The sequence below is a fragment of the Malus domestica genome, chromosome 09 (assembly GCF_042453785.1).
Source record: "Malus domestica chromosome 09, GDT2T_hap1".
Taxonomy (NCBI): Eukaryota; Viridiplantae; Streptophyta; class Magnoliopsida; order Rosales; family Rosaceae; genus Malus; species Malus domestica.
This window is the reverse complement of record NC_091669.1, coordinates 7959065-7981601: the sequence shown is the minus strand read 5'-3', so window position 1 is coordinate 7981601 and position 22537 is coordinate 7959065. Positions and strand designations below refer to the sequence as shown.

The 22537-nt window shown below is 38.8% G+C and overlaps 4 protein-coding genes across 5 annotated transcripts; all 4 read left to right on the top strand.

Moving 5' to 3' along the window:
- Nucleotides 1–3642: 3642 nt before the first annotated feature.
- Nucleotides 3643–6681, top strand: LOC114826932 (uncharacterized). Its single transcript, XM_029107878.2, has 3 exons — nucleotides 3643–4007; nucleotides 4667–5968; nucleotides 6117–6681. The coding sequence occupies exons 1-3, from the start codon at nucleotides 3825–3827 to the stop codon at nucleotides 6342–6344; spliced, it is 1713 nt and encodes a 570-aa protein (XP_028963711.1). The 5' UTR covers nucleotides 3643–3824; the 3' UTR covers nucleotides 6345–6681.
- Nucleotides 6682–9827: 3146 nt separating this feature from the next.
- On the top strand, nucleotides 9828–11622 carry LOC114826931 (uncharacterized). Of its 2 annotated transcripts, none has more exons than XM_029107876.2 (5): nucleotides 9828–10093; nucleotides 10190–10346; nucleotides 10434–10484; nucleotides 10698–10790; nucleotides 11299–11622. In XM_029107876.2, exons 1-5 carry the CDS (start codon nucleotides 9954–9956, stop codon nucleotides 11356–11358), a joined length of 501 nt encoding a protein of 166 aa, XP_028963709.1. In that variant the 5' UTR covers nucleotides 9828–9953; the 3' UTR covers nucleotides 11359–11622. The 2 variants fall into 2 exon arrangements, with proteins under 2 accessions (XP_028963709.1, XP_028963710.1); XM_029107877.2 differs by having other exon boundaries at nucleotides 9869–10093; nucleotides 10732–10790.
- Nucleotides 11623–12143: 521 nt separating this feature from the next.
- On the top strand, nucleotides 12144–15267 carry LOC114826930 (glycosyltransferase BC10-like). The gene is made up of 10 exons (XM_029107875.2): nucleotides 12144–12855; nucleotides 13028–13144; nucleotides 13240–13340; nucleotides 13463–13534; nucleotides 13651–13732; nucleotides 13865–13945; nucleotides 14070–14111; nucleotides 14219–14311; nucleotides 14428–14574; nucleotides 14805–15267. Exons 1-10 carry the CDS (start codon nucleotides 12565–12567, stop codon nucleotides 14979–14981), a joined length of 1203 nt encoding a protein of 400 aa, XP_028963708.1. The 5' UTR covers nucleotides 12144–12564; the 3' UTR covers nucleotides 14982–15267.
- A 2507-nt stretch (nucleotides 15268–17774) lies between these two features.
- On the top strand, nucleotides 17775–22034 carry LOC103416430 (condensin complex subunit 2). Its single transcript, XM_029107874.2, has 13 exons — nucleotides 17775–18195; nucleotides 18353–18454; nucleotides 18612–18729; nucleotides 19155–19228; nucleotides 19307–19367; nucleotides 19459–19659; nucleotides 19774–20060; nucleotides 20183–20327; nucleotides 20423–20667; nucleotides 20766–20796; nucleotides 20976–21115; nucleotides 21346–21456; nucleotides 21691–22034. The coding sequence occupies exons 1-13, from the start codon at nucleotides 17926–17928 to the stop codon at nucleotides 21877–21879; spliced, it is 1974 nt and encodes a 657-aa protein (XP_028963707.1). The 5' UTR covers nucleotides 17775–17925; the 3' UTR covers nucleotides 21880–22034.
- The last annotated feature ends 503 nt before the right edge of the window (nucleotides 22035–22537 follow it).

Genomic DNA, 22537 nt, shown 5'->3' with positions numbered 1-22537 from the left:
GTTGTCTTAAACTGATGCTCGATATGAAGCGGTGCTCAATCTGAAATGATGCTCAACTAGAAGTAGCACACGATGTGAGGCTGCTCGACTCGTGACTTATGTTGCCTTGGTTGGCTCGGCTTGTGGCGTATGAAGGTGAGGGAGTCCCTTTTATAGAATAAGGGCTCGATCCTCAATACATAAATGATGGGTTAGAGTTTATGCTCGCGGCGAGGCGGTTGCTCAGTAGGCGGCGATGCTTTTTAATGGTGGTGAGGGAGTCCCTTTTATAGAATAAGGGATCGCTCCTCAATACATAAGTGATGGGTTATGAGTGATGCTCGCGGCGAGACGGTTGCTTAGCTGGTGGCATTGCTCTCTAATGAAGGTGAGGGAGTCCCTTTTATAAAATAAAGGCTCGCTCCTCAATACATGAATACTGGGTGCTCTTTAATGAAAGTGAGGAAGTCCCTTTTATAGAATAAGGGCTCGCTCATTAATACATAAATAATAGGCTAAGTCCCCCAAGTATTTTTCATGAGGCCCAGTTGAAGCCCAATATATGGTACATAATGTAGTTCCTCAAGTCTTCAGTCAATAGAGTCTGTTGGCTGAAGACTTCAAATTGAATCCATGTATGGGCCGAAGTGGCTGTTGTTCGGATGCGGTATTTGTATACCCTGCACTGAAGTTTTTGTAGGTGAAGCTTTGCAAGTGAAGCTTTGAAGCTAGAGCTTTATAAATGAAGCTTTTAAAGCCAGAGCTCTGTAAATAAAAACTAAGAACTAAGGGGGGGTTTTGGATGAATTTTGAACTAAAACAACTAAATTGCAGAAACAAAGTGAATTTGGACGAAAATTGGGTGAAAGGCTAGGTAAATGGTCATTCTCCACACATGACACATATGCATACAAATTGATTTCTAGTTATTCTTCCTATTAACCATGAATGACAATGCCCCAAGTTAACCGTGAACTGCATAAATTAACCATCAGATTTTCCTAAATTCATTGAATTGGACTCAGCGACGCAACCAAATTATTCTTATCAAGTTCCCTACATGAACTGCATAATAGAGATACATATCAAAAATCATTAAGTTCATTGAAAATCATAAGCATTAACATAGCATTCGTAACTATGAATTGCATGATACTCCTGCCAGGAATCTACTCACAAATCAGCCAAGCGACTAAGCAATTTACTTACCAGTAATCAAAGTTATCAGAACACGCAGCTCAGGGGAAGAATCAGATTCCCACTCTCCACTTATCTCCAAAGTCTCATTAGCCCAGTCATGATCTCCCTTGCTCGAATGATCAAAGAGCCTATGGCGGGATTGCAGTTGCCCAACTTCCTCGATATGGCCTATGTCAAAGAAGTACCAAAACTCGTTGACAGTTAGATCCAAGTTAAAGAATTGGCTTAGATTGAGGAACCCCACCATCACACAAACCACATTTGGAGAACATTGAACGAGGGCACACTTCATGGAGCAAAGCACTTCTTGGAAGAAATGCGGCATGACAAAAGTAAATCCCCAAAAAAAAGTAGTAGGGGTGAAACTTTATGGCTCTTCGAGCCCCACTACATGGCTCACAGCTGCTACCTTCCTTGACACGCTTCACACGCACCCCCGACGGAATGGCATGCCTATATGCCTCAAGAAAGTCTTGAAACGAGTCATCGGAGCTAATTTTGAAGTGAGCAAACTTGAAATAGCCTACCTTACTCAAAGACCCACCTTGACGATACAATGATGGCATGCCATCATCACTCTTGTGGCTTGAGGAAGACATGCTCGAGGAAATTCTACAAAGACGCGAGGAAAATTCGTTAGACGGCTGCGCAAAAAAAAAAAAAAACATGGTGCACCAGACCCTATGGCCTAATGGCCTCGCGACCTTATCCAATGGAAGGGGGCTGGTGCCCTCACGCCTCCCTTTTTCTCTCATCTCATGCACGGGGCCCGAGCCTAGCAAAAAAACAAAAAAAATAAAAGGAAATGAGGCTCGCACCTCCTTGGCCCATCACTAATCTAGCATGTGCCAGGCCCAGTCCAGCGCCCAACATCCTAGCCCAAGCCAGCCACACACCGGAGCCCTAGGCTCGCGCTGCCAGCCCTTAGCCCAAGCTGAGGCACTGTCGAACCATGCTGACCACGACAACAGTGTCGTGGCCCATTCAAGCCATTTTTCAAGCCTTCTCGACCCTCGTCAAGCCAAATTTCAACCCTCAAGGCTCCCAAAAAACTACGAAGACAAGGAAAAATTAATTTTTTCTTACCTTGGTACGGTGTGAAGACGAAGAAAGCAACGAAAGACGGTCATTTGCACAGGCAAGTGTAGAAGATTGCTAAGGGAGGGGGAACAAATATCCTCTAGCTTTCTCTCTCTTGTAGGGTAGAATGAATTGCTCTCTAAAGTTGATTTAATCATCTACTTAATGTAGAATTAAATAGACTTTAGAAGTAATTTATTTCTCTTTCCTAGAATGATCTAATTTCCAATTAAAGAGGGATTCTAAATCAAAATAGGAAACAATCCTATGTTTCCTAAAATAAGAAAAGATCTCTACACTTATTGCCCTTTCCTGCAAGTAGCCAAACAAGTGTGGGGGCATTTGTGGAGCAAAAAGTAATCAAGAAAATTATGGAGGCAATATGTGGACTTTTGAGTAAAAAAGACAAAATTACCCTTAAGGCACACTGGGATTCCCATGCGCATGCAACGGACAATAACGGCTTAGTCGAGGTCAAAAGTGATCAAAATGGTATTTATTCAAAATCATCTCATCACTCATCATCAAATCCTCCCCACAAGGTAACTCCCAATCATTCTTTTCAAATTGGATTAAATTACCAAATTAATTGATTAATTACCAAATTAATTGCAAAATATTATTTGACATAAGCTCTTGCAATATGAGCAAAAATTCCACCATAAGTGACCGATCCCTATTTCTCCAAATAGGGCTGGTCACACCCCTATATATAGCCCCACATTTTTTCAAAAACCTAAGTTCATTCTCTACCAAAAATTCTCAAAAACTTTTTCTCTCAAATTCTAACTTTGTCATCGGAAATTCTTCGGCTAAAGCCCCCCCCATTCATCATGAGCGCGTGAGGTTTTTGACCTTAATATTAGGTGTTATTATTTTGTAGATGCATTTTCGTCAAATGAAAAAAAGACAGAAATTTGCATCCACAATTATGATCTTTTTGTTCAACACATTAATTGTGTCTGGGTTCAAACTCAGTTTCAAACCCTCACCCCTTACTTACTTTTCAAGTTCCAAGTAAAAAATCAAGGATTTGAATCCCCATTCGGATGAGGATCCTCTCCTGAGCAAATGGAGAGGATCCTCCTGACCAGGCACATCGGGCCGTTCAATTTTTATCCAACGGCTACAAACAGGGGGCCCCTTTAAAAATGATAATAATTATAATCGTTAGATAAAAATTGAACTGCCCGATAGGCCTGGTCAGATGATCCTCTCCATCTGCTCAGAAGAGGATCCTGATCCTCCCCATTCCTCAATTTCATATTTGTCAACTGGTTTTTTCATATTCTATTGGGCCTCTATACAATCTATTTGGGTTCATAGGCCCATGAAGCAGTCCAATAGACGTATTCCTAAACGAAGGGCCCAGATCCTTCTGGAATCCACAAATCTACTGTCAAAGAAAACTGCTGGAACCAACAGAAACCCAGAAGAAAAGCTAATTTCTCTGCCTATTCTGTGGTTTCTTAACCAACACGAACTCCGACTCTGATTTCTGAGAACATCAAAAGCTTCCAAATACGACCAACGAGCAGAGAGAGAGACAGACGAGAGGGAGAGAGATGGATTTCGAGCTGAGAAGAGCGAGAGAGAAGCTAGAAAAGGAGCAGAAGGAGAGGAAAGAGAGTGCGAGGCGGAAATTGGAGAAGGAGAGGAAGGCCAAAGAGGAAGCTAAGAAGCTGAGAGAAGCCATTGACGCCGAGCGGTCCAGACGCCTCTTCGATGCCGCCCAAGCCCAACTCAAGGTCCCTTCTCAATTCCCATTAATTAATTTCCGGATTGCCTTTGATTGTTGAAATTGGTCATTTTTTCTTCTTGAATTTTAGCTTGTTTTGTACACTGATTGCTCCAACTGTTTAGGAAGAGTGTTTGAAATTTCATTGGGTTTCGAACTTTTGTGACTTTATTTGTAGAAAATCGCATAGTTGTTCGAAAGCTCATGACTTTATTGGTAGAAAATCGAGTAGTTCTTCAAATGTTTATGACTCGATTCATAGAAAATTGAGTAATTCTTTGAAAATTTATGACTTTATTGATAGCAAATCTTCGCTTTTTTCGTTAATCCCAGTAAATTTTCGAACACACAATGCCTTGGTAATCAATGTTGTTGGAATCGAATAGCTAGTGCCAGATGTTATTCTTATTTTTTCGGAGCATAGGCCCTATGATTACAATGTGCCCGGGTAAATCTTAATGGCTATTGATTTGTTCCTACAGTCCTAAATGTACCAAATATGTATCCCATGAATTCGAATCGGTACGGACCTGCTTCCTTTAATCTACGTTACCTAAAAAAGCCGTATTTTATCTTTGTTATTAGGGTAGTGATGTGGGAGGTTCAAATTTTTTCTCAGTTGATTAATTGTTTTTTTTTTTATTTATAATTCCAACTATATTTCTTCAGGTTGATGAACAAATGCAAGAAAGTTTACTTGTTGGACGGGGAGTCATGTTTTACCGCGTATTTGAAGCTGTACGTTGCCAGGGTAGTGGAGATAAGATTAAGTTGCCAGCTTCCTGCTTCAACGAATTGCAAGATCAAGGTGCGTTTGATCAAGGACCCTTGTACTTTAAGTTGTCAACAGTACATCAAGGGGGTTCGTCAGAAATGATTGATGCTGATAAGGAGAAGGGTAGGAGCACCCATTCGGGCGTTTTGGAGTTCACTGCAGATGAAGGTTTTGTTGGGCTTCCTCCTCATGTATGGCAGAACTTATTTCCGACAGATACACCAAATATTCCTTTGATAGAAGTTCTCTATGTCTGGCTTTCTAAGGGGACTTATGCAAAACTTCAACCTCTTAGGGTGGGTTTTTCAGACTTGCCCAATCACAAGGCCATCCTCGAAACAAGCCTTCGTCAGCATGCCACCCTTTCTGAGGACGATATATTTACAGTCAACTACGGGGAGCTGGTATATAAGTTACAGGTCCTTGAGTTAAAACCCTCTTCAAGTGTATCTGTTCTAGAAACGGATATTGAAGTTGACATAGTTGGTGCTGATAATGATTCGGAGAAGACTCATGAAAATGTCCTAAAACCACTTATATTTGGAACATTAGAATCTGGAACGGTTGACGAAGGGCACTACACGTATTACAAGTTTACCATAGATAATGATACTTGGGAGAAAATTGCGTCGGGGGATGCAAAAGTCGAGGTGAGGATAGAAGCGGAGCCAAATTCTGGAGATACCGATATTTACATCTCCAAGCATCCTCTCATATTCCCAACAAGGCACCAGCATGAATGGTCATCCCATGACATTGGTTCGAAGGTATTGATCCTTGGCTCAAAAGACAAGAGCTTGGAAGCAGGAACTTACAGTGTTGGTGTGTATGGGTTTAAGGGAACAACCAAGTACCAAGCATCAGTGAATGTTCAAGATGACAGTAATCGGACGATGGGTCAGCAGGCTGTTTCGTCCTCATCAGCAATGGACATGGATACTGTAGAGTGTAAGAATTGTAAGCGTTATATACCCAGTCGCACAATATCGCTTCATGAAGCCTATTGTAGCAGACATAATGTTGTTTGTCAGCATGCTGGTTGCGGAGTTGTTCTCAGGGTTGAGGAGGCCAAGAATCACGTCCATTGTCCGAAATGTGAGCAAGCTTTTCATCAGGGGGAAATGGAAAAGCACATGAAAGTGTTCCATGAGCCACTTCACTGCTCCTGTGGAATTGTGCTCGAGAAGGAAGAGATGGTAAGAACTATTCTACCCCTCCTCCCGTATTGCATCTTTACATTTTTCATTTCATTGCTAAAAAATTTCTTTCAAATTAGATCATTAACTATGAATTTCTTGTAACGGCCCTAATGGCTGAAATTTTCTGTTTTTGCCGTGTGTTCAGGTGCAACACCAAGCCTCCGTTTGCCCCCTTCGCCTAATCGCATGTCGATTCTGTGGGGACATGGTTCAAGCTGGAAACTCCGCTATAGATGTTCGGGACAGAATGAGAGGATTGTCTGAGCACGAGAGTGCATGTGGGTCGAGAACAGCCCCGTGCGACTCATGCGGGCGTTCTGTCATGCTGAAGGAGATGGACATCCACCGGGTTGCCGTGCATCAAAAGAACTAAAATCGTCACACGCGAGTTCCAAGTTTCCCGGCATTGTCTAAGCTTGCTTGCATGTGTGTTTGAATTGCATCCTTTGTGCATGTGACGATGCATCTGTGTTGTCTTGGACATAAATGGTGACAAACAAGTGGAAACATTTGGGAAAGATGTCTGCCCACTCGCTGCTGCGGATTATTTGTGTTAATAATTTCTTGTGATATTGGCCAATTGTAGTGCTTTTGTGCTGTAGCCTGTACTGCTACACGTTAGCTGTTTAACAAAGAAAATATGTTTGTTAAGCTGTCTGACAAAAGACATTGTAGTCCCAATTTGATATCCTGTGTGTTTTTCTTGTGTATTCTTGATAAACTAGCGTTAGTATATAGAGAATGATCCGTTAATATAGAGACTGATCCGTTATTGTTTGGTATGTAAACAAGACGGGACGGAACGGAATGGGACGGGACGAAACGGAACGGAGAGGAAGTAAAGATGCTTTCGGATGGAAACAAGAAGGAAGAAGGAGACGGAGAGGTTATAATTTTGTGTTCCACGGATGTGGAACGAGTCGTTCCAGAGGGGTGAGGCGGAATAAAAATTCATCCAAAATTCGTCATGTGGAACAGCGCGTTCCATCCGTTTTAGGCGCACCAAATGTGGGACGGAACGTCTCGTCCCACTCCATTCCGTCCCGTCCCACGTACCAAACGGTACTATAAATATAGAGAATGATCTGTGTGGGACGTGTTTGTACATGTGTCTTACAAAAGACATTGTCGACACACCCTAATACAAGTTTCTTTTGCAAAGAACCCTTTTTTTCGTGATTGGTACTAAACATATGGACTTGTTAAATGTGGAAGTTGGCAATGCAAAATGAATGTCACAAGAAGTACAAGAGAGGTTCAATCGGATGAAAATAAGGAAGTGTTGGTCACACTTTCCACCCATCTCTCACTCAACGTTGTGTTGCATTAAGAGTAATAAACAACTTGCCTGCAACAATTTTGTCACCTTTTAATTTCTCATCATCACGTGATTCATGTGTTCAGAGAGACGAGTAACCAAAGAGGGACATGCAAACTTGTATCATATGTTTGCAAGGCCAAATCGGATTAATAATTCATGTGGTGATAAGTTATTCGGAAAAAAGTTTTTGTGGTAAAGCTTGTTAACAAATTTTATCCACAAGTAAGAATTCTGTCAAATATCTGTTAGGATTTAAACTCCTACCCGACCTTCCTCCCTTCTCAACCGTCTTTAACTCCCTCCTTTTCAATCAATCTAACCTTCTTTTTCTCTGTAGTCACAAGTCACCCGTAAATTCACTCAATCTATGTTTTATATTTATCAAAATTGCTACTTTTATCACATTCTTCATACCACATTTGTATCAACCTCTCTAACAAAAGTGGAGTTTACCATCACATGTGGGTCACGTTTTTGTTAGTGGGGTTTTAATCACATGTGGGTCACGTTTCTGTAAGTGCGGGCAGCCGAAATGTATGCTACTGTATCCAATTGATTGCTACAAATATAAATTCACATTTTGACATTCCTAGTTCTCCTTTGTGTTGGTCCAAGTGATTTGACTGCGATGAACATTTTGTTATGGTGGATTGCAGGAAGCAACGACGAAAGGTACATTAGAACGCACAAGAGAGCCACCCAGTTTTCAACGGTGAAGATGACAGCGAGAACGATCCCCCTGCCCGGGAATTTGAGAAGGAGCCCGCAGTTGTCCTGACAAAACGCAGTTCTCAAAGGAATACACCATTGCCAAGCAAATGTAGCGGTTCTTCATCAGCATCAACGCCCGAGGACGATGCTCAGAAGGTCATCCCTTAAGAGGGTGTTGTGACTTTTGTTTTTCGGCTTAGGAGGTCGACATATCTGCAGTCCAGAGGGGGCATTGTAAAGGAATTGTAGGGAGAGTTATTAGGCCTTCTGCTGCCGATGCTCTTCTTGTTATGAAAAGTACTTCGGTAGGGCTGTCTAACCACGTTTATATATCATCTCAAATTACGAGATCTCTATGTTTTGATCTCCCTTGATCCACGCTAATCGGACCTAATGTGAGAGCTGCCCTAGGCAGCATGCGCATCGTACTTAGACCCACCCACTGTGTAATTGACCCCGAGAGATACTCTAATGTAACATTGCAAATATCCACAGATATTGAGACCAATTTTTAGCAACATTCGTTGAACTAATGACGCTACTAAAACTATGCATTAATCTCAAGAAGGTCTCTCTACTCCTTATGTCTAGTGCCGCATACGAAAAGATAAGTAGAAAAATGACTCGTTAGACAGCTTTAGCAAAGTTTATCTCCAACTCCACTTATCCTTGTGAATGGTAGAATTTCTTCGAAACTACTTTGCTTCTTCCACAGAGAACCAAAATTCCACAAACCAAATCCACCGCATTGATCCCAAAAAAATGTTGGAAAATAAATAAAATAAAGGGATACTTTGAATGCGGTATCTAATCCTTAACATTCTTTGACTAAAACCTTAATGTTATTCAAAGTTTGATCAAAGTCTTTTGACTTTGTATACCTTATTATATTACAATTAATATTTATATTTTTATAGTTTTGACATTAATTGTTTCATATTTTATGAGATTTATAATCCTATAAATTTAAAATCTCTCATTATAATACTATTAGAAACGGTTACAATAAAAAAATTCAAACATTTTGATTGAATAAATGGACAAAAACTATGTAAAAATGAGAAATAATAAATGGCAAAAGAATGTATCCATAGTGTTAAAAAAAATTGGTACATTTCACATATAACAAAGTGGTACATTAATAAAGAAGAATGGGTACATTATAAATAAATTAGGATACAGATAAAAAAATTAAAAAATTATGAGTACAAATGAATTTTTAAAAAATATAGGCACTAAAAGAAATTAATACATGGGTACAAAATAAAACTAAAAAGAAAATACTACAAATTTAAAAAAATGTTGCAAATTAAAGGTGGGTACAAACTAAAAATATAAATATACGATACAAAGTTTAGGCATAAAACATAAATATACCATATGTAATTTTTCTATCATTGATTAAATATACAATGTCACGTGACGGTATACATATGGGTACAAACACAAATCAAACTTTAAAAAACATGGGCACAAAAAAAAAACTATTATATGGGTACAAATTAAAAATGAAAAAAACTAAAAATAGAAATATATGATAAAAATTTTAGCTATAAATATAAATATACTAATTGTAACATTTTTAACACTAAAGGAATATATTTAAAAATAAAAATATTTTATTATTCAAATAATTAATGATGTTATTAATATTCAATGACATTGATCAAAAATTAAAAATGAATAGAATTTTAATAAATGAAATAACAAAAAGAAAAATATGAATCTAATTTCTCTTAAAATAAATAAATAAATTCATCAGACCCTTTCTCCTGATTGGATGGTGCATATTTAATGTGATCAAAGTAGAAAAAAAATCAAAACAGACAATGCATTCCAGCTCACATCTGATTGGCGGGTTGGACTCGGCTGTGGGGCCCAGTCGACTCATACTTCCTCCTCTTTCCTTCTTTTCTGGTTCCCCGTCTCTGACTTCTCTTGTGAGAGCGAATGGACGAGGTGATGACGGCTGCGGATGCGACGACGTCGTCTTCGCCGTCGACGGCGGCGGCGATCCCATCGAACCTCGCTCTCCTCGCTGCGCTCCTAGCATGCGCTCTCGCTCAGTTCCTGAAGCTCTTCACCACCTGGTCAGTACAATCTCTCATTTCTGCAGCTCAATTTTGCGATTTGGAATTTCTAGGGTCAAATTGGTGTGGAATTGAGTCTTTTGTGAGTGTTTTTAGGTACAAAGAAAAGAGATGGGACTCGAAGAAAATGCTCGATTCCGGCGGGATGCCGTCGTCACATTCCGCCACGGTGACGGCTCTGGCCGTCGCCGTTGGCCTTGAGGACGGCACCGGAGGACCTGCCTTCGCCATTGCCTTTGTCTTAGCGTGCATTGTATGTACAAAAGTTTCAACCTTTTTCCTTCATTTCATGTTTAGCTGCAACGTCGCCGTTTTGGTAAACATATGTGAACGTTTTCAGGTTATGTATGATGCCTCAGGAGTGAGACTTCATGCTGGTCGGCAAGCCGAGGTAACTCTTTGAGCTTTGCGTTACATAAAAATGTAATCTTGTGTTTTTTTCGACTCGTTATGTTGTTAGACTGTCAATTTGAAAAATCGATTGGGTGGGTTTTTGTTTGGATATGTGCCTCGAGTTATTAGTATTGCACGTAACATATCAGACTGCTTGATAAGAGAATGTTTTCGCACTTGTGTGTGTGATAATCGCAAACTATTGTTGCAGTTGCTGAACCTAATTGTGTGTGAGCTTCCTCCAGAGCATCCTTTGTCCAGCGTTAGACCTCTGCGCGATTCACTTGGACATACTCCGCTACAGGTTTGTTGCACTACTCTTGATTGCTGCACATCCCTTGAGATTTGAGTATATCATTAGATTAGCTGTGTTAGCTGCATATGATTTGTTGATCCCATTCTGCATTTTGGTCCTCAAATTACCCACCAAATCGATACAGAATCTCTGATTCAACGATAAAAGGATTGTTTTTCTCATAATTCGTTTTCCTACCCCGAGAAGTAAATCAGTTGAACATGTTTTGTAAGCACTGACACGATGTGCGACATAGCTGTCTAATGATAATTCGTTTAAACGTACGCAATACTCCTCTTTCTGTGTCTGGAAATGATGTTATTTGGTAGATGTTGTTTCACCGGACAAGACTGGAGTGTTATTCATTGACCGTCGTGTATTTTTCTCTGATCACTAATAATTTTATCAATATGAAACAATCACAAGGTTTTGCTTTAGAATAATTCCGGCTAAAATATCCATGCAACGTAGTTAATCGGCAAGTCTCAGTGACATTTTTCATTTGGTTTGGTCTCAGGTTGCTGCAGGTGCTGTGTTGGGATGCATAGTAGCTTACCTAATGAGTAACACCAAATAAGATACCTTTGCGACCAAATACCAATTCTTTGAGCTTCACACTAGTGGACTGTTAACTAGATGCAGTAGTTTTGGCAACGACAGAGAAAGAGCTGATGTAAGATGAACTCCTAGTTTACTGAAAGCGTGTAATGTAAAGTTGTTTAGGGAATAGGGGCCTCCACCCAAATGTTGGGGGACTTCTAATTTTTTATGGATTTGAACATTGTTCTTTTTGTGTATACAGAAGTTACGTTCACTGAATAAAAGACACCCCCTTGTGAAACTCTTGATGTTCCAGCTGATGTTCCTACTTACTTGCGCGTCAATTTTTTCTGTAATTTACCCTTGCACGCCTCACGGGCTCTTACATGACTCTCGCGGATGTGAGTAGCTGGTCCATCAACACAATAGCCTTTTGACCGTCCCGCAACTATCCTACAATGATTTAAATCAGATTAGGGGCTGGTTTGGTATTGCTGTGCTTTGAAAAAAAAACTGCTGTGGTGAGAATAAGCGGTTGTGCTGTGAGAATAAGCGGCTGTGAAATAAATCAGCAGAGTGTTTGGTAAACTTTTTTGTAAAAGTGCTATTGGAAAAAGAAAAACAGTCTGATAGTGGGTCTTTTCATTAAAGGAGCACTGTAGCTCCGTGTGCTTTGAAAAAAGGCCAGTTTTCCAAAGCTGCAAATAGCTGCTTCAGCTTTTTCCTTTGATTTCAGCTTATTCTCACAGCAGTTTCCAAAATAAGCTTTTTTTTTTTAGTTTACCAAACACCTAAAACCCTCACAGCTTTTTTTCATGGGTGTTTTTTTTTTAAGCACCTCACTCCCAAACCACCCCTAAGTTTGATTCGTCCATCATTCCATTGTGTCAAATGCTTACTCTGGCAGTGCTTGCCAAAATCTATATTATCAAATTAAAACCTACTTAATTAAAAGAAAGATAAAAAAAAGGTCGTACCCAGTGCACAAGGCTCCCGCTTTACGCAGGGTCTGGGAGAGGTGAATGTCGGCTAGCCTTACCCCCATTTATGAGGAAGGGATGCGTTTCATTGCCACTGGGTTCTAAACAAATAACAGAAATGGAGAAACAGAAACGCAAAAGTGCAGTTTCAGCTTTCCTTATTAATTGATTGACTTGGTTTAAAACGTTTCCTTCAGTCCTCTCTCTCTCTCTCTCTCTCTCTCTCTCTCTCTCTCTCTCTCTTACACAGATTGCACGAGGAAATGAGAGGAAAAGTAACCATGGCCAAGAAGAGAGCTTCTTCAGCATCCATGAGCCGGCTTTTGAGCTTCGTTTCAAGGCTATTCATCGTTCTCAGCATCTTGCTATGTCTATTGGCTTTCCTTAGACTAATCCATTCTCAGTCCAAGGACCAACCACCAGTCTTTGCATCCCCAACAAGGTTTCCCGCTGTTATTCATGATAATCAGTTTGAAGGCCCTCCAAAAGTTGCTTTCCTCTTCCTTGCCCGCCGGGATCTTCCTCTTGATTTTCTTTGGAACACCTTCTTCAAGGTTTGTTTGATAATCTTACATCCATTTAAAATGGTTGGATCAGGACCGAATAAGAAAACAAATAACAAGAATGAGAGTTCATAGATCATAACCAAAACATGAAGAGAGAGAGAGAGAGAGAGAGAGAGAGGGGTTTTGAATCTTTTGATATGTTTTGTTGTGACCCTTGCAGAATGGTGATGCGGCAAATTTCTCGATTTATATCCATTCGGAGCCTGGTTTTGTGTTTGATGAACCAACCACAAGGTCTGCTTTCTTTCATGATCGACAGTTGAACAACAGCATTCAGGTGCACTTTTAGCTTCTTCAAGTACTTCTACAATTACAGATTAATTTGTTCGTATCTTACGCTGTTTTTAACATTGACAGAAAAATTTGTTTCAGGTAGGGTGGGGGGAATCGAGCATGATAGAAGCAGAGCGCATACTACTCCAAGAAGCTCTGCGCGATCCAGCCAATCAAAGATTTGTCCTCCTTTCAGACAGGTAGCTCTTCACCTCTTTCGTATTGACCTCTTCTAACCACATTGCAAGCAAGGTTTCTAAATTTTCGTGTAAAAAAACCACTGAATCATGTTACTAATTCTTTTCATCTTCTTATTGCACAGCTGTGTACCTCTATACAACTTCAGTTACATTTACAACTACACAATCTCTTCTCCGAAAAGCTTTGTAGACAGGTATATATGGTATCTGCATAACGCAAATGGATTTGTTTTGAAATACCTTTAAACTCGTGTTTCCTGCACATCGAAGAAACAGTGAAGCTGAAATTTTTCTAGTCTGTGCGTTATAGCTTTGTCGATGGTCATGCATTTCGTTATGATCCGAAGATGGCACCTACCATACCTAAGGAAAAATGGCGTAAAGGATCCCAGGTCTTACATCTGTTATCATCCTTGTATATTTGTTAAATTGAGAAAAAATTATTAAAAAAAAAATAGTTTAGGAATTTTTCTTTTCAACATATTAATTCTTCCTACATTGAGGTAATGTCAACTTGATCGCAGTGGATAGCTTTGGTGAGAAGACATGCAGAAATCATCGTCAATGACAAGACCGTCTTTCCTGTCTTCAGGAAACTCTGTAAGGTATGCAGGGAGGCATTTTCAAGTCCTATTTCCATTTTCCAGAACATTTTGAAGAGTTTTGAAGACTGTCACTTTACAGTGATCTGTAAATTGTTTATATCTTGCAATGTTGCTCGGTTTTCAGCGATGGCCGCCTGGAGATTTAAAATGGAGGAGGAAACTTCTTGTGAGTTAATTCCATCCTTTTTAAGCTTTACTTGAGAAAGAAGAAAAACGTTTAGCCATTTTCTGACCTTCTAAGAGTATGTATATGCATGTGTTTGTTTTTCACAGGCATTCAATTTCGATATCAAGTATATATTGCAGACATTTGAGCAAAAACGCAATTGTATCCCCGATGAACATTATGTCCAGACACTACTTGCAGTAAGCCGATGTTTTTCAATCTTTTTTATGTTAAAATTTTAAATTTGAGCTGATTTCGGAATGTCTATTGGCGAGTTTTTCATTCGAACTCTTGATGATTTGTGTATTGTAATAAGATAAGTGGACTCGAGGACGAACTTGAACGAAGAGCACTGACCTACACATCATGGAATCAGTCAGCGGTAGGAAGTAAAAAGAGATCTTGGCACCCTATAAAGTTTGATTTTGCAGATGCAGGGCCTCAAAAGATCAGGGAAATTAAGGTGAGTTCTTATATCGAGGTTTTTCTCCGGTGCTTCACTTCTCAAGTGCAAATAACGGTAATGTACTCCCCGGATACCCTAGCTACCACTCCGAGGGGAGCAATGTACTAGTCGGACAATGTGACAGTGCGTCTGCACAAAGTGCAGCGCCGAACTGTGGAAACCGCTTACGTAGAAACAATATGACACTCAAAACAAGTCTCTAACACTGATTTCACCTTGTTCTACAGGATATCGATCATGTATACGACGAGTCCGAGGGCCAAACAGAGTTCTGCCGCGCAAATTCCAAAGTCGCTCCTTGCTACTTGTTTGCAAGAAAATTCACTCTTGGAGCTGCTGTGCGGATTATGAGAGAAGGTGTGGTTGGTCCTTATGATGTTCCTTCAAAACCAAATATATATTAGGCCTCTGGAAAGGAAAGAGAGATGGAAACGAACAACGCTTGCAGCATAAGCAGTTGCCAATATGACTGTGGTTGTACAAGGCAAAACAGAAACAGCAGGCAACCAAACCGAAAAATTGGAAACTTTTTTCTATTAGTGTTATAAATAGGAAAAGTTAGAGAGATAACCTCCACTTCCGTGACAAAACAAAAGTGATTGCTCTTTTTGAAAACTTCACATAATAACAAACTACTGTGGCCTTTTTGAAAACTTCACATAATAACAAATACATTACTATTGGCATTCATTCTCACAATTTTGCAACACTAAGTGATATATTTTGTTATTAAGCTCCAGTTGTTAACTTTAAGTTTTGGTTAACACTATTAGTACAATAGAATCCCAAATTTAGGGTTCCCATTGGAGCAAATATGCCTTTAAATGATCTTGATAAGTTACGGTGTGATCTTTATTTTAAAAGTATCTGTTAGAGATGTTCTATGTAGTTTTTACTGGATGTGTTTGACGTTGTAGTGCAACAACTGCATTGAATTACTCTTTTTACAATCACAAATTACACACACACACTAACCTTAGCTAAATTCGTTGAATCACTCTACTTGTAACTATCACTACATTCGTGATGTGTTCTTGCTTTGTTTGTAATTGCACATGCTTCACGTTTGTGAACTATCTAATTTTATAATCGGGACATCCATAATCTATTTCATACTATTATTAAGAGAAGTGTGTTTGTCAACCCCTTTCTTAAAATACCAATCTTATTCCTAATTTTTCTACATTATCTTTGATTGCAATAAAAATATTATAAAATAAGGATAAAACATTAAGTATGTATATATATAAAAAAAAATTAAAGTAAAATAATATCACTCTTGTTGTGAAATTGGTGTGAATGCTCATGTATAAATTGGGTGATGTCTCTAGAATATTTGAAGATGTTTTCTCTCATATTCAAGCGGAGGCGCTGTCAATTAGAGTTGGGTTTGAGACTGCGGTTGAATGAGGCTTAAATATGATTGACTTTAAGAGTAATTCGCTTCAGATTGTTTTAGCGTTGCAAGACTCTTCTACTAATATGTCGCACATGGGACCTATTATAGAAGATGTAAAGCACCTGCTGTCTACGGTTGCTAAAGCTTGTGTTGCCCACATCCATCGCCAAGCTAACTCGGTTGCCCATCGATTAGCTCGTTTTGCTCTCCATTGTGGTAATGATTGTAGTTAGTTAGATGTTCCGCCATCTATAATCTATGACTTTCTTAAGGAAGATGTTCATGTACCTTGTACTAATTAGCCTCTTCACGACTTCATTGAAATATATGTCGTCATTTCTTAAAAAAAATGCATGAAAAAGCAAAGAAGCAAACAGTCACATTTGACTATGGTGACATCATTTAAAGGCTTTATGTACATTTGACTATGGCGGCACCATTTAAAGGCTTTAGGTACACTAGTAATAGGAAGATGAAATAGTAAATTGGATTAGGACTTTCACTTCATGTCATTTACTCCTTACGAGTGTAAAACTTTCTTATATAAAGGGACTCTTATAAATGTAAAGAATACCAATTTTCCTACTATTTCAATAAACAATCTTATATAAAGGGACTCTTATAAATGTAAAGAACACCAATTTTCTACTAGTTCAATAAACAATTGAACGTTTGTCCCGAAAAAGTTATACTCCTGCACTCACTGTAAATTCTAATCTTAACAAAAGATTCTCTCACCTTCTACTCTAATCATACTCTCTAATTTAGAAGGAGGATTCTCTCCCCTCCTACTTCTCTCTCCTCCCATCCCCTCCTTTTAATCTAACCCATTCAAAAAAATATATATATCTAATGACTTGAAGTTGTGCCACATAGTTGATGAGCGTTATTTTTTTATTGCTTTTATTCAAACCCAATTGAATAACAGATCCTTAACAACTTTTTCCATCAAATGGTTGAACCTTTCAACACCAATGGAGATAGAAGATGGCCAACCATGGCTGGTATGTGGAAGAAGAGAAGGGTAAGCAGTGTTGTGATCAGAAGTGGATAAGAAGAAGGATTGTTAAACAAACGCAATAAAATTCGACAAAAGAAAATAACTATAAAAAAATACGACTCATTGAAAATGTGGCACAACTCTAAACCATTAGCAATTCCACTCATGGAGCTCTTCCCCCTGGCAATCCACTATTCAATCCACCATATTAAACAGTAACTGCCTTAAATGAATAGTAACTACCATTAATGAACAGTAATTGCCATTTAGAGCAATTCCACCCATGGAGCCCTTCCCCCTGGCAATTCACTATTCAATCCACCATATTAAACAGTAACTGCCTTAAATGAATAGTAACTACCATTAATGAACAGTAATTGCCATTTACATCTCCACCCTTGGAACCCTCTCTCTTGGCAATAAGCAATTAAAATAATAGTTTTTTTGTTTGTTTAAATAATAAAAAACCCTCTCTCTCTCTCTCTCTCTCTCTCTCTCTCTCTCTCTCTCTCTCTCTGACACAAAAAAAATAAAAAATTGCAAAACCCTCTGGCCACAGGCCCTTCGACTCCCCACCCCCCCTTCGCTCGGGCTCCCACCCTCACTCGGGCCATTCCCCGCTGGAGCTGCTCCCACCGGCCCTCAGGCCCTTTCTCCTCCCCTGTCGCCCGAGCAACCAACATCCGCTGGAGTTGCTCTTAGATATCTTTTAAGCGGTCTAGATTAAAGAAACGGATGAGAGGGAAAGAGTCCTAAACAAAAGGTCCATACAAAAGGTCCATATCGTATGCACGAGAAGCAGCGTATCATACCTCTCAAAACCAGCATAAATTTCAAACGCATCAAATGGAGGGAAACCAGTTCGTCCCTCATCTCAAACGCTCCCCCCACTCTCATAAACATTCCCAATTCAAAACCCTAATTTCCCAATTCGATTTTCCCGATTGCAATGGCCGACACTCTGAGCCCTAATCCGGCAACCCAAAAGCAGAGGCTCCCAATAGCCGCTCGTCTCCAGTCTCCAACGAGCCCCTTCTTCCTCGGCTCCAACGACGACCACCGCGAGCGTGCGCAGGCTCGCGCAGCACGCGCCGCGGCGATAAGAAGAAAGTCCATTGCGCTCAATCTGCCGCCACAGCAGGGCGACCCCGATCCCGGCCTCGGCAAGGAGCAGATCCTCGAGCTGTTCCAGAATTGCATCAAACTTGCCAGTGAAAATGTCAGTTTAGATTTTTCTAGTAATTCAAAATTTTGTAATTAATTTTTTTTGAACAAAAAGTTTAAAATTTTCTAGTAATTTATTTGTCAAATTAGTGAGCCCTTTTTACTGTATTAAATTTTTATTTAAATGGTCGATATTTATCTGTTTTGTGCAGAAAATTAATCAGAAAAATACATGGGAGCTGAATTTGATAGACCATTTAACGGATATTATTAAGGTTGAAGAGGAAAACGATGCAGAGACGAATTTTCAAAAGGTAAATTGCGCATTTGATACTATGACATTTCGGTAATCGAAATCTCTCAAGACCAAGATTTGGTAAAAACACTTTTGAAGTGAGTGGCCATAAGTTCACATATTCAATTGGATACGCTATGCTTGCTTAAATACGTATCACTTCTCTACCTGTGCAGGCAAGCTGCACTCTTGAAGCTGGAGTCAAAATTTACTCAATGAGGGTGGATTCAGTACACTCTGAGGCATATAAGGTCCTTGGTGGGATGAATAGAGCAGGCCAAGAAGACGAACAAGGTTGGGTTTGCTGTCTGCTATAACTTTGCCTTTTCGTTTTATACTCAAGTGTTTACGCTTGCAAGCAAAAAAGAAGTATATTGATTTCAAAATAGTATTGTACTTGATTCCGAACGAGGACAAGCTAAATTTTGTGAAAGTTACGTTATTGGAATATTAGTCATTCTACTGTTTCAAGGTAGAGAAAATTGATAGTGTTGATGTATTAACCTTTGCTTTTTATAACCTATATAATGAATTAGACAACATATAATCAATGGCCTTTTCTGGCAGAAGCAATGTGATTTTTTTATGGTTTGTTGAAATGATGACTACGTGGAATAATTATCTTTAAGCAGCTCATCTCATCTGTAATAGTAATTTCTTTCACATTGGGTTTGTGCTTCATTGATCTTGTTATTATCTTGATACTGTTGTAATTTTAGATACCAGTGCAGAGGATGCCAATGCTGACAATGGAAAAGATGCGGCTAATTCCAAGCATGAGACGCAGAAAAAGGTTTACTATTCTCTTGAGCACTACAATGATTTACTGAACTCCGGTATGCTAAATGCTGACATACATCCATACATGCAGATATCTCCCTTATCAACGCTGGAATCATCTTTTGAGGCTCTAAATGTGAAAAAGTTTGACGGTCATCACTCATCCTGAGCTATCCTTATTACTAGTTTTATAATGTGAGATGCAAGGCCAAGTTTGTAATACAATTTTGTTTGTATTTTCAGTTGCATTTGCAGTTGATCCCCTCTATCATCAGACGTCTGCACAATTTGATGAAGGTGGGGCCAAGGGTCTTTTAATGAATAATCTTGGAGTGTATGCTGGATGCAGAGTGCTCTTTGATTCTTCCGAAGTACCAGGGAAGTGCATAGCATCTGATAATCAACTCGATAAATCAGATACCATTGATCTTTCTTTTGCTAGTGGTGAGTTGAGTTTTCTGTATTCTATTGAGTTCTTTGTAAATTTCAGCTTCCCATTTTTTTCCAAATAAGAATGATGTGGTTTACTAGCATTAACTTTTCATTGGTCTTTTATAGAATATGTAGAACAGATGGTATTGAACATGCGAATCAAAGATGAAATTTCACCAACTCTCAGGAGTTTAGTTGATCGATTTGATGAGGATAACAGAAGGCCACCAGATATATATACATGTGATCAAGAATCAGCAGAGCAAGTTGATGCTGCCTATAACAATGAAGCTGATTTTGATTGTGATGTATCTGAGAATTGCGGGAACTGGGATTATGATCATGATGACCAAACAAGTGTCGTGGAGGAGGGCCTTAACTGTGAAAGTTCAACTCTCCCTAGTTATCATGAGGTTTTGGAACATACTATTCTTATAAAGTTTGAATTGTATATATTTTTTCCACCGGTCTTTTTTTGTTTTATGAATAATTGAACAATGAATTCATTCGCTGATAATTTTTTCAACTTTTGTAGGAAAATGAACCGGGTGCCTACCATGAACTTGATACGAATGAGAGACTTGAGAAAATTGATGGGTATTTGTTCTTAAGTCTTGGATTTACTTCAAAACAAAATGCTTGGGCAGGTCCTGATCATTGGAAGTATCGAAAAACTAAAGGTCAGATGCAATGATCATGTCATCAACTAATATGTGTATGAGTATTTATTGTGGTTCAATAGTATGCTAACACATCACACAATCTGGTTTTTCAGTTCCCGAGAATGATCCTCCTGCAGAACAACCAGAAACAGCTAAACAAAAGAAGACCAAAGCACAGCAGGATCTTGATTTCACAAAATCCTTGGAAGAAGAGTTCTCAGATATTTTTGCTCCTCCCAAAAATCCAAAATCCTTACTGCTCCCTGCAAATAGAGCACCCTGTAATACAAAACTTCCTGAGGATTGCCACTATCAACCAGAGGAGCTTATAAAGCTATTTCTTCTACCTCAAGTAAAGGTAATGTGTGTCAACAATCATACCATATAATTTTTGGTGTACTCTTTTTCTTTTTCTTTTTCATGATATGCCTTTTTTTTTTTTTTTTTTTGCTGTAGTGCCTTGGAAGGCGATGCAGGAAGTCCTCAGGTAATAAATTCTTTCTCATTTATAACAAATAGATATATCACTAATTAATTTTTTGGAACGTCCATTTGTTTTATCAATCCTTATATATATATATATATATATATATTTTATTTTATTTTTTTTTAATTTTATGACTGATCAAATGTGCAAGCAATTTATAGTACTTGGTGTGGTGTCAGATGAATCCGGGCAACAATGTGACGATGATGGGCAATTTCCATACTACGATGATGAAAGTGGACTTGGGGGCCAATATGATGACGGAAATATCCATAGTGATGTGGAGGACTTTAGCACACTTGTTTCTCAGCCTCGCCAGGTAGGTTCCAAACTTTTCAGCTTTACGTAATTTGAGTAGGCTCCACGAGTCAGAATCTTAGTGTCATATGTCCTATGAATTATGTCTAGTTTTATAGATGTTCATACCGGAGATGATAAGATTGCAATCTTGTGAATAGTTTTACACTTTTAGTATGTAATTCAAAACCCATCAAAACAAATCTGTGCAGTTTTTGCTTATGGTTTGCTTCCTACGTTTAAACAATACAGGTAAACAAAATTGAAGTCCAGTATGACAAGACTTCCAAACAAGTCGATGTCCAGGTTTTGAAAGAAACTCTTTGGAACCATGTACAAGAATCTGTTCAAACATCAATCCAGGTCGGCTAAGTTGTTTATTTATATATTTTTCAGGAAGCACTTACAGGAAGCACTTCTATTTCTATAAAAAAAAAATGACATGCTTTTGATAGAAGTGCTTCCAGTAAAAACGCTGATTAGTACAAGTGCTTTGTAACGTAATTTCTGCATCTACCATCCTACTGTTTCATATTCGATATGACATTATTTTGAGAAGGTAAATTCTGATTATTTGATATTTCTGCTTTTGTAAAGGGTGAAGAACAATTGGTATCCTTCAAGCAAATGTTGGGCAACTTTCCGGGTGACTGCAGGGCTGCTGAAACTATCAATGACATCTCCCCTCACCTGTGTTTCATCTGCCTTCTACATTTGGCCAATGAGCATGGTTTGAGGATCCTGGGCTCCACCAGTCTGGATGATCTCAGCATTCACCTTACCTGAGAAAGTTTGGAGCTTAACTCATCATCCTGTTTATTATTTGAATAGAAAACGGAAATGTGTCTAAAAGTGTACTTTACAACTTAATTTTATATTTTAAACTAGTCTTGAAGAGATTGTGACATTGTTGAAAAATGAATTGTAGTTGAATTTGTTAAGACTTAGGAGCGTTTATTTTTGCACTCGCAATTTTATGTTCAAAGTTCTTCCCTTCCAATGTCGCTTGTAAAATAAAAAAGTCAATTGCTAGGTAAATAGCAATAAAAAGTCAATTTACTAATGGTGAAGAAATAGAGTGATGCTAGCAAGTGAATTCTACAATGCAACATACTCAACATTCAATTATTCGGAGGCAAATTCTTTGCCTTCTCATTTTTCGTACCCTGCAATGCTCTTCTGTTTTGTGTGGTCACGGTTAAGTTATGTCAACATTTTATATTATTTTTTAATAAAAATAATAAGACAAAAAGAAATAGTAATATAAAATGTTGATGTGGTTTAATCGTGATCATACAAACAGAAGGACACAAGAAGTGAAAGGGCAGAGAATCTACCTCCCAATTATTCAGTCTAATTTCGATGTCATACAATATAAAGCTTACTCCATTTTGAAAGTACCACGGAAAATATCAATCAAAGCAGTAGGCCACGTTTCCCTTCA

Coding starts and splice junctions, on each gene's coding strand:
- LOC114826931 (XM_029107876.2), top strand. CDS start 9,954: ATGGACGAGGTGATGACGGCTGCGGATGCGACGACGTCGTCTTCGCCG. Junction 10,347..10,433: donor CCTTTGTCTTAGCGTGCATT/GTATGTACAAAA, acceptor GAACGTTTTCAG/GTTATGTATGATGCCTCAGG. Junction 10,791..11,298: donor TTGGACATACTCCGCTACAG/GTTTGTTGCACT, acceptor GTTTGGTCTCAG/GTTGCTGCAGGTGCTGTGTT.
- LOC103416430 (XM_029107874.2), top strand. CDS start 17,926: ATGGCCGACACTCTGAGCCCTAATCCGGCAACCCAAAAGCAGAGGCTC. Junction 18,196..18,352: donor TCAAACTTGCCAGTGAAAAT/GTCAGTTTAGAT, acceptor TGTTTTGTGCAG/AAAATTAATCAGAAAAATAC. Junction 18,455..18,611: donor CAGAGACGAATTTTCAAAAG/GTAAATTGCGCA, acceptor CTACCTGTGCAG/GCAAGCTGCACTCTTGAAGC.
- LOC114826930 (XM_029107875.2), top strand. CDS start 12,565: ATGAGAGGAAAAGTAACCATGGCCAAGAAGAGAGCTTCTTCAGCATCC. Junction 13,733..13,864: donor AATGGCGTAAAGGATCCCAG/GTCTTACATCTG, acceptor ACTTGATCGCAG/TGGATAGCTTTGGTGAGAAG. Junction 13,946..14,069: donor TCTTCAGGAAACTCTGTAAG/GTATGCAGGGAG, acceptor CTCGGTTTTCAG/CGATGGCCGCCTGGAGATTT.
- LOC114826932 (XM_029107878.2), top strand. CDS start 3,825: ATGGATTTCGAGCTGAGAAGAGCGAGAGAGAAGCTAGAAAAGGAGCAG. Junction 4,008..4,666: donor CCGCCCAAGCCCAACTCAAG/GTCCCTTCTCAA, acceptor ATATTTCTTCAG/GTTGATGAACAAATGCAAGA. Junction 5,969..6,116: donor TGCTCGAGAAGGAAGAGATG/GTAAGAACTATT, acceptor CCGTGTGTTCAG/GTGCAACACCAAGCCTCCGT.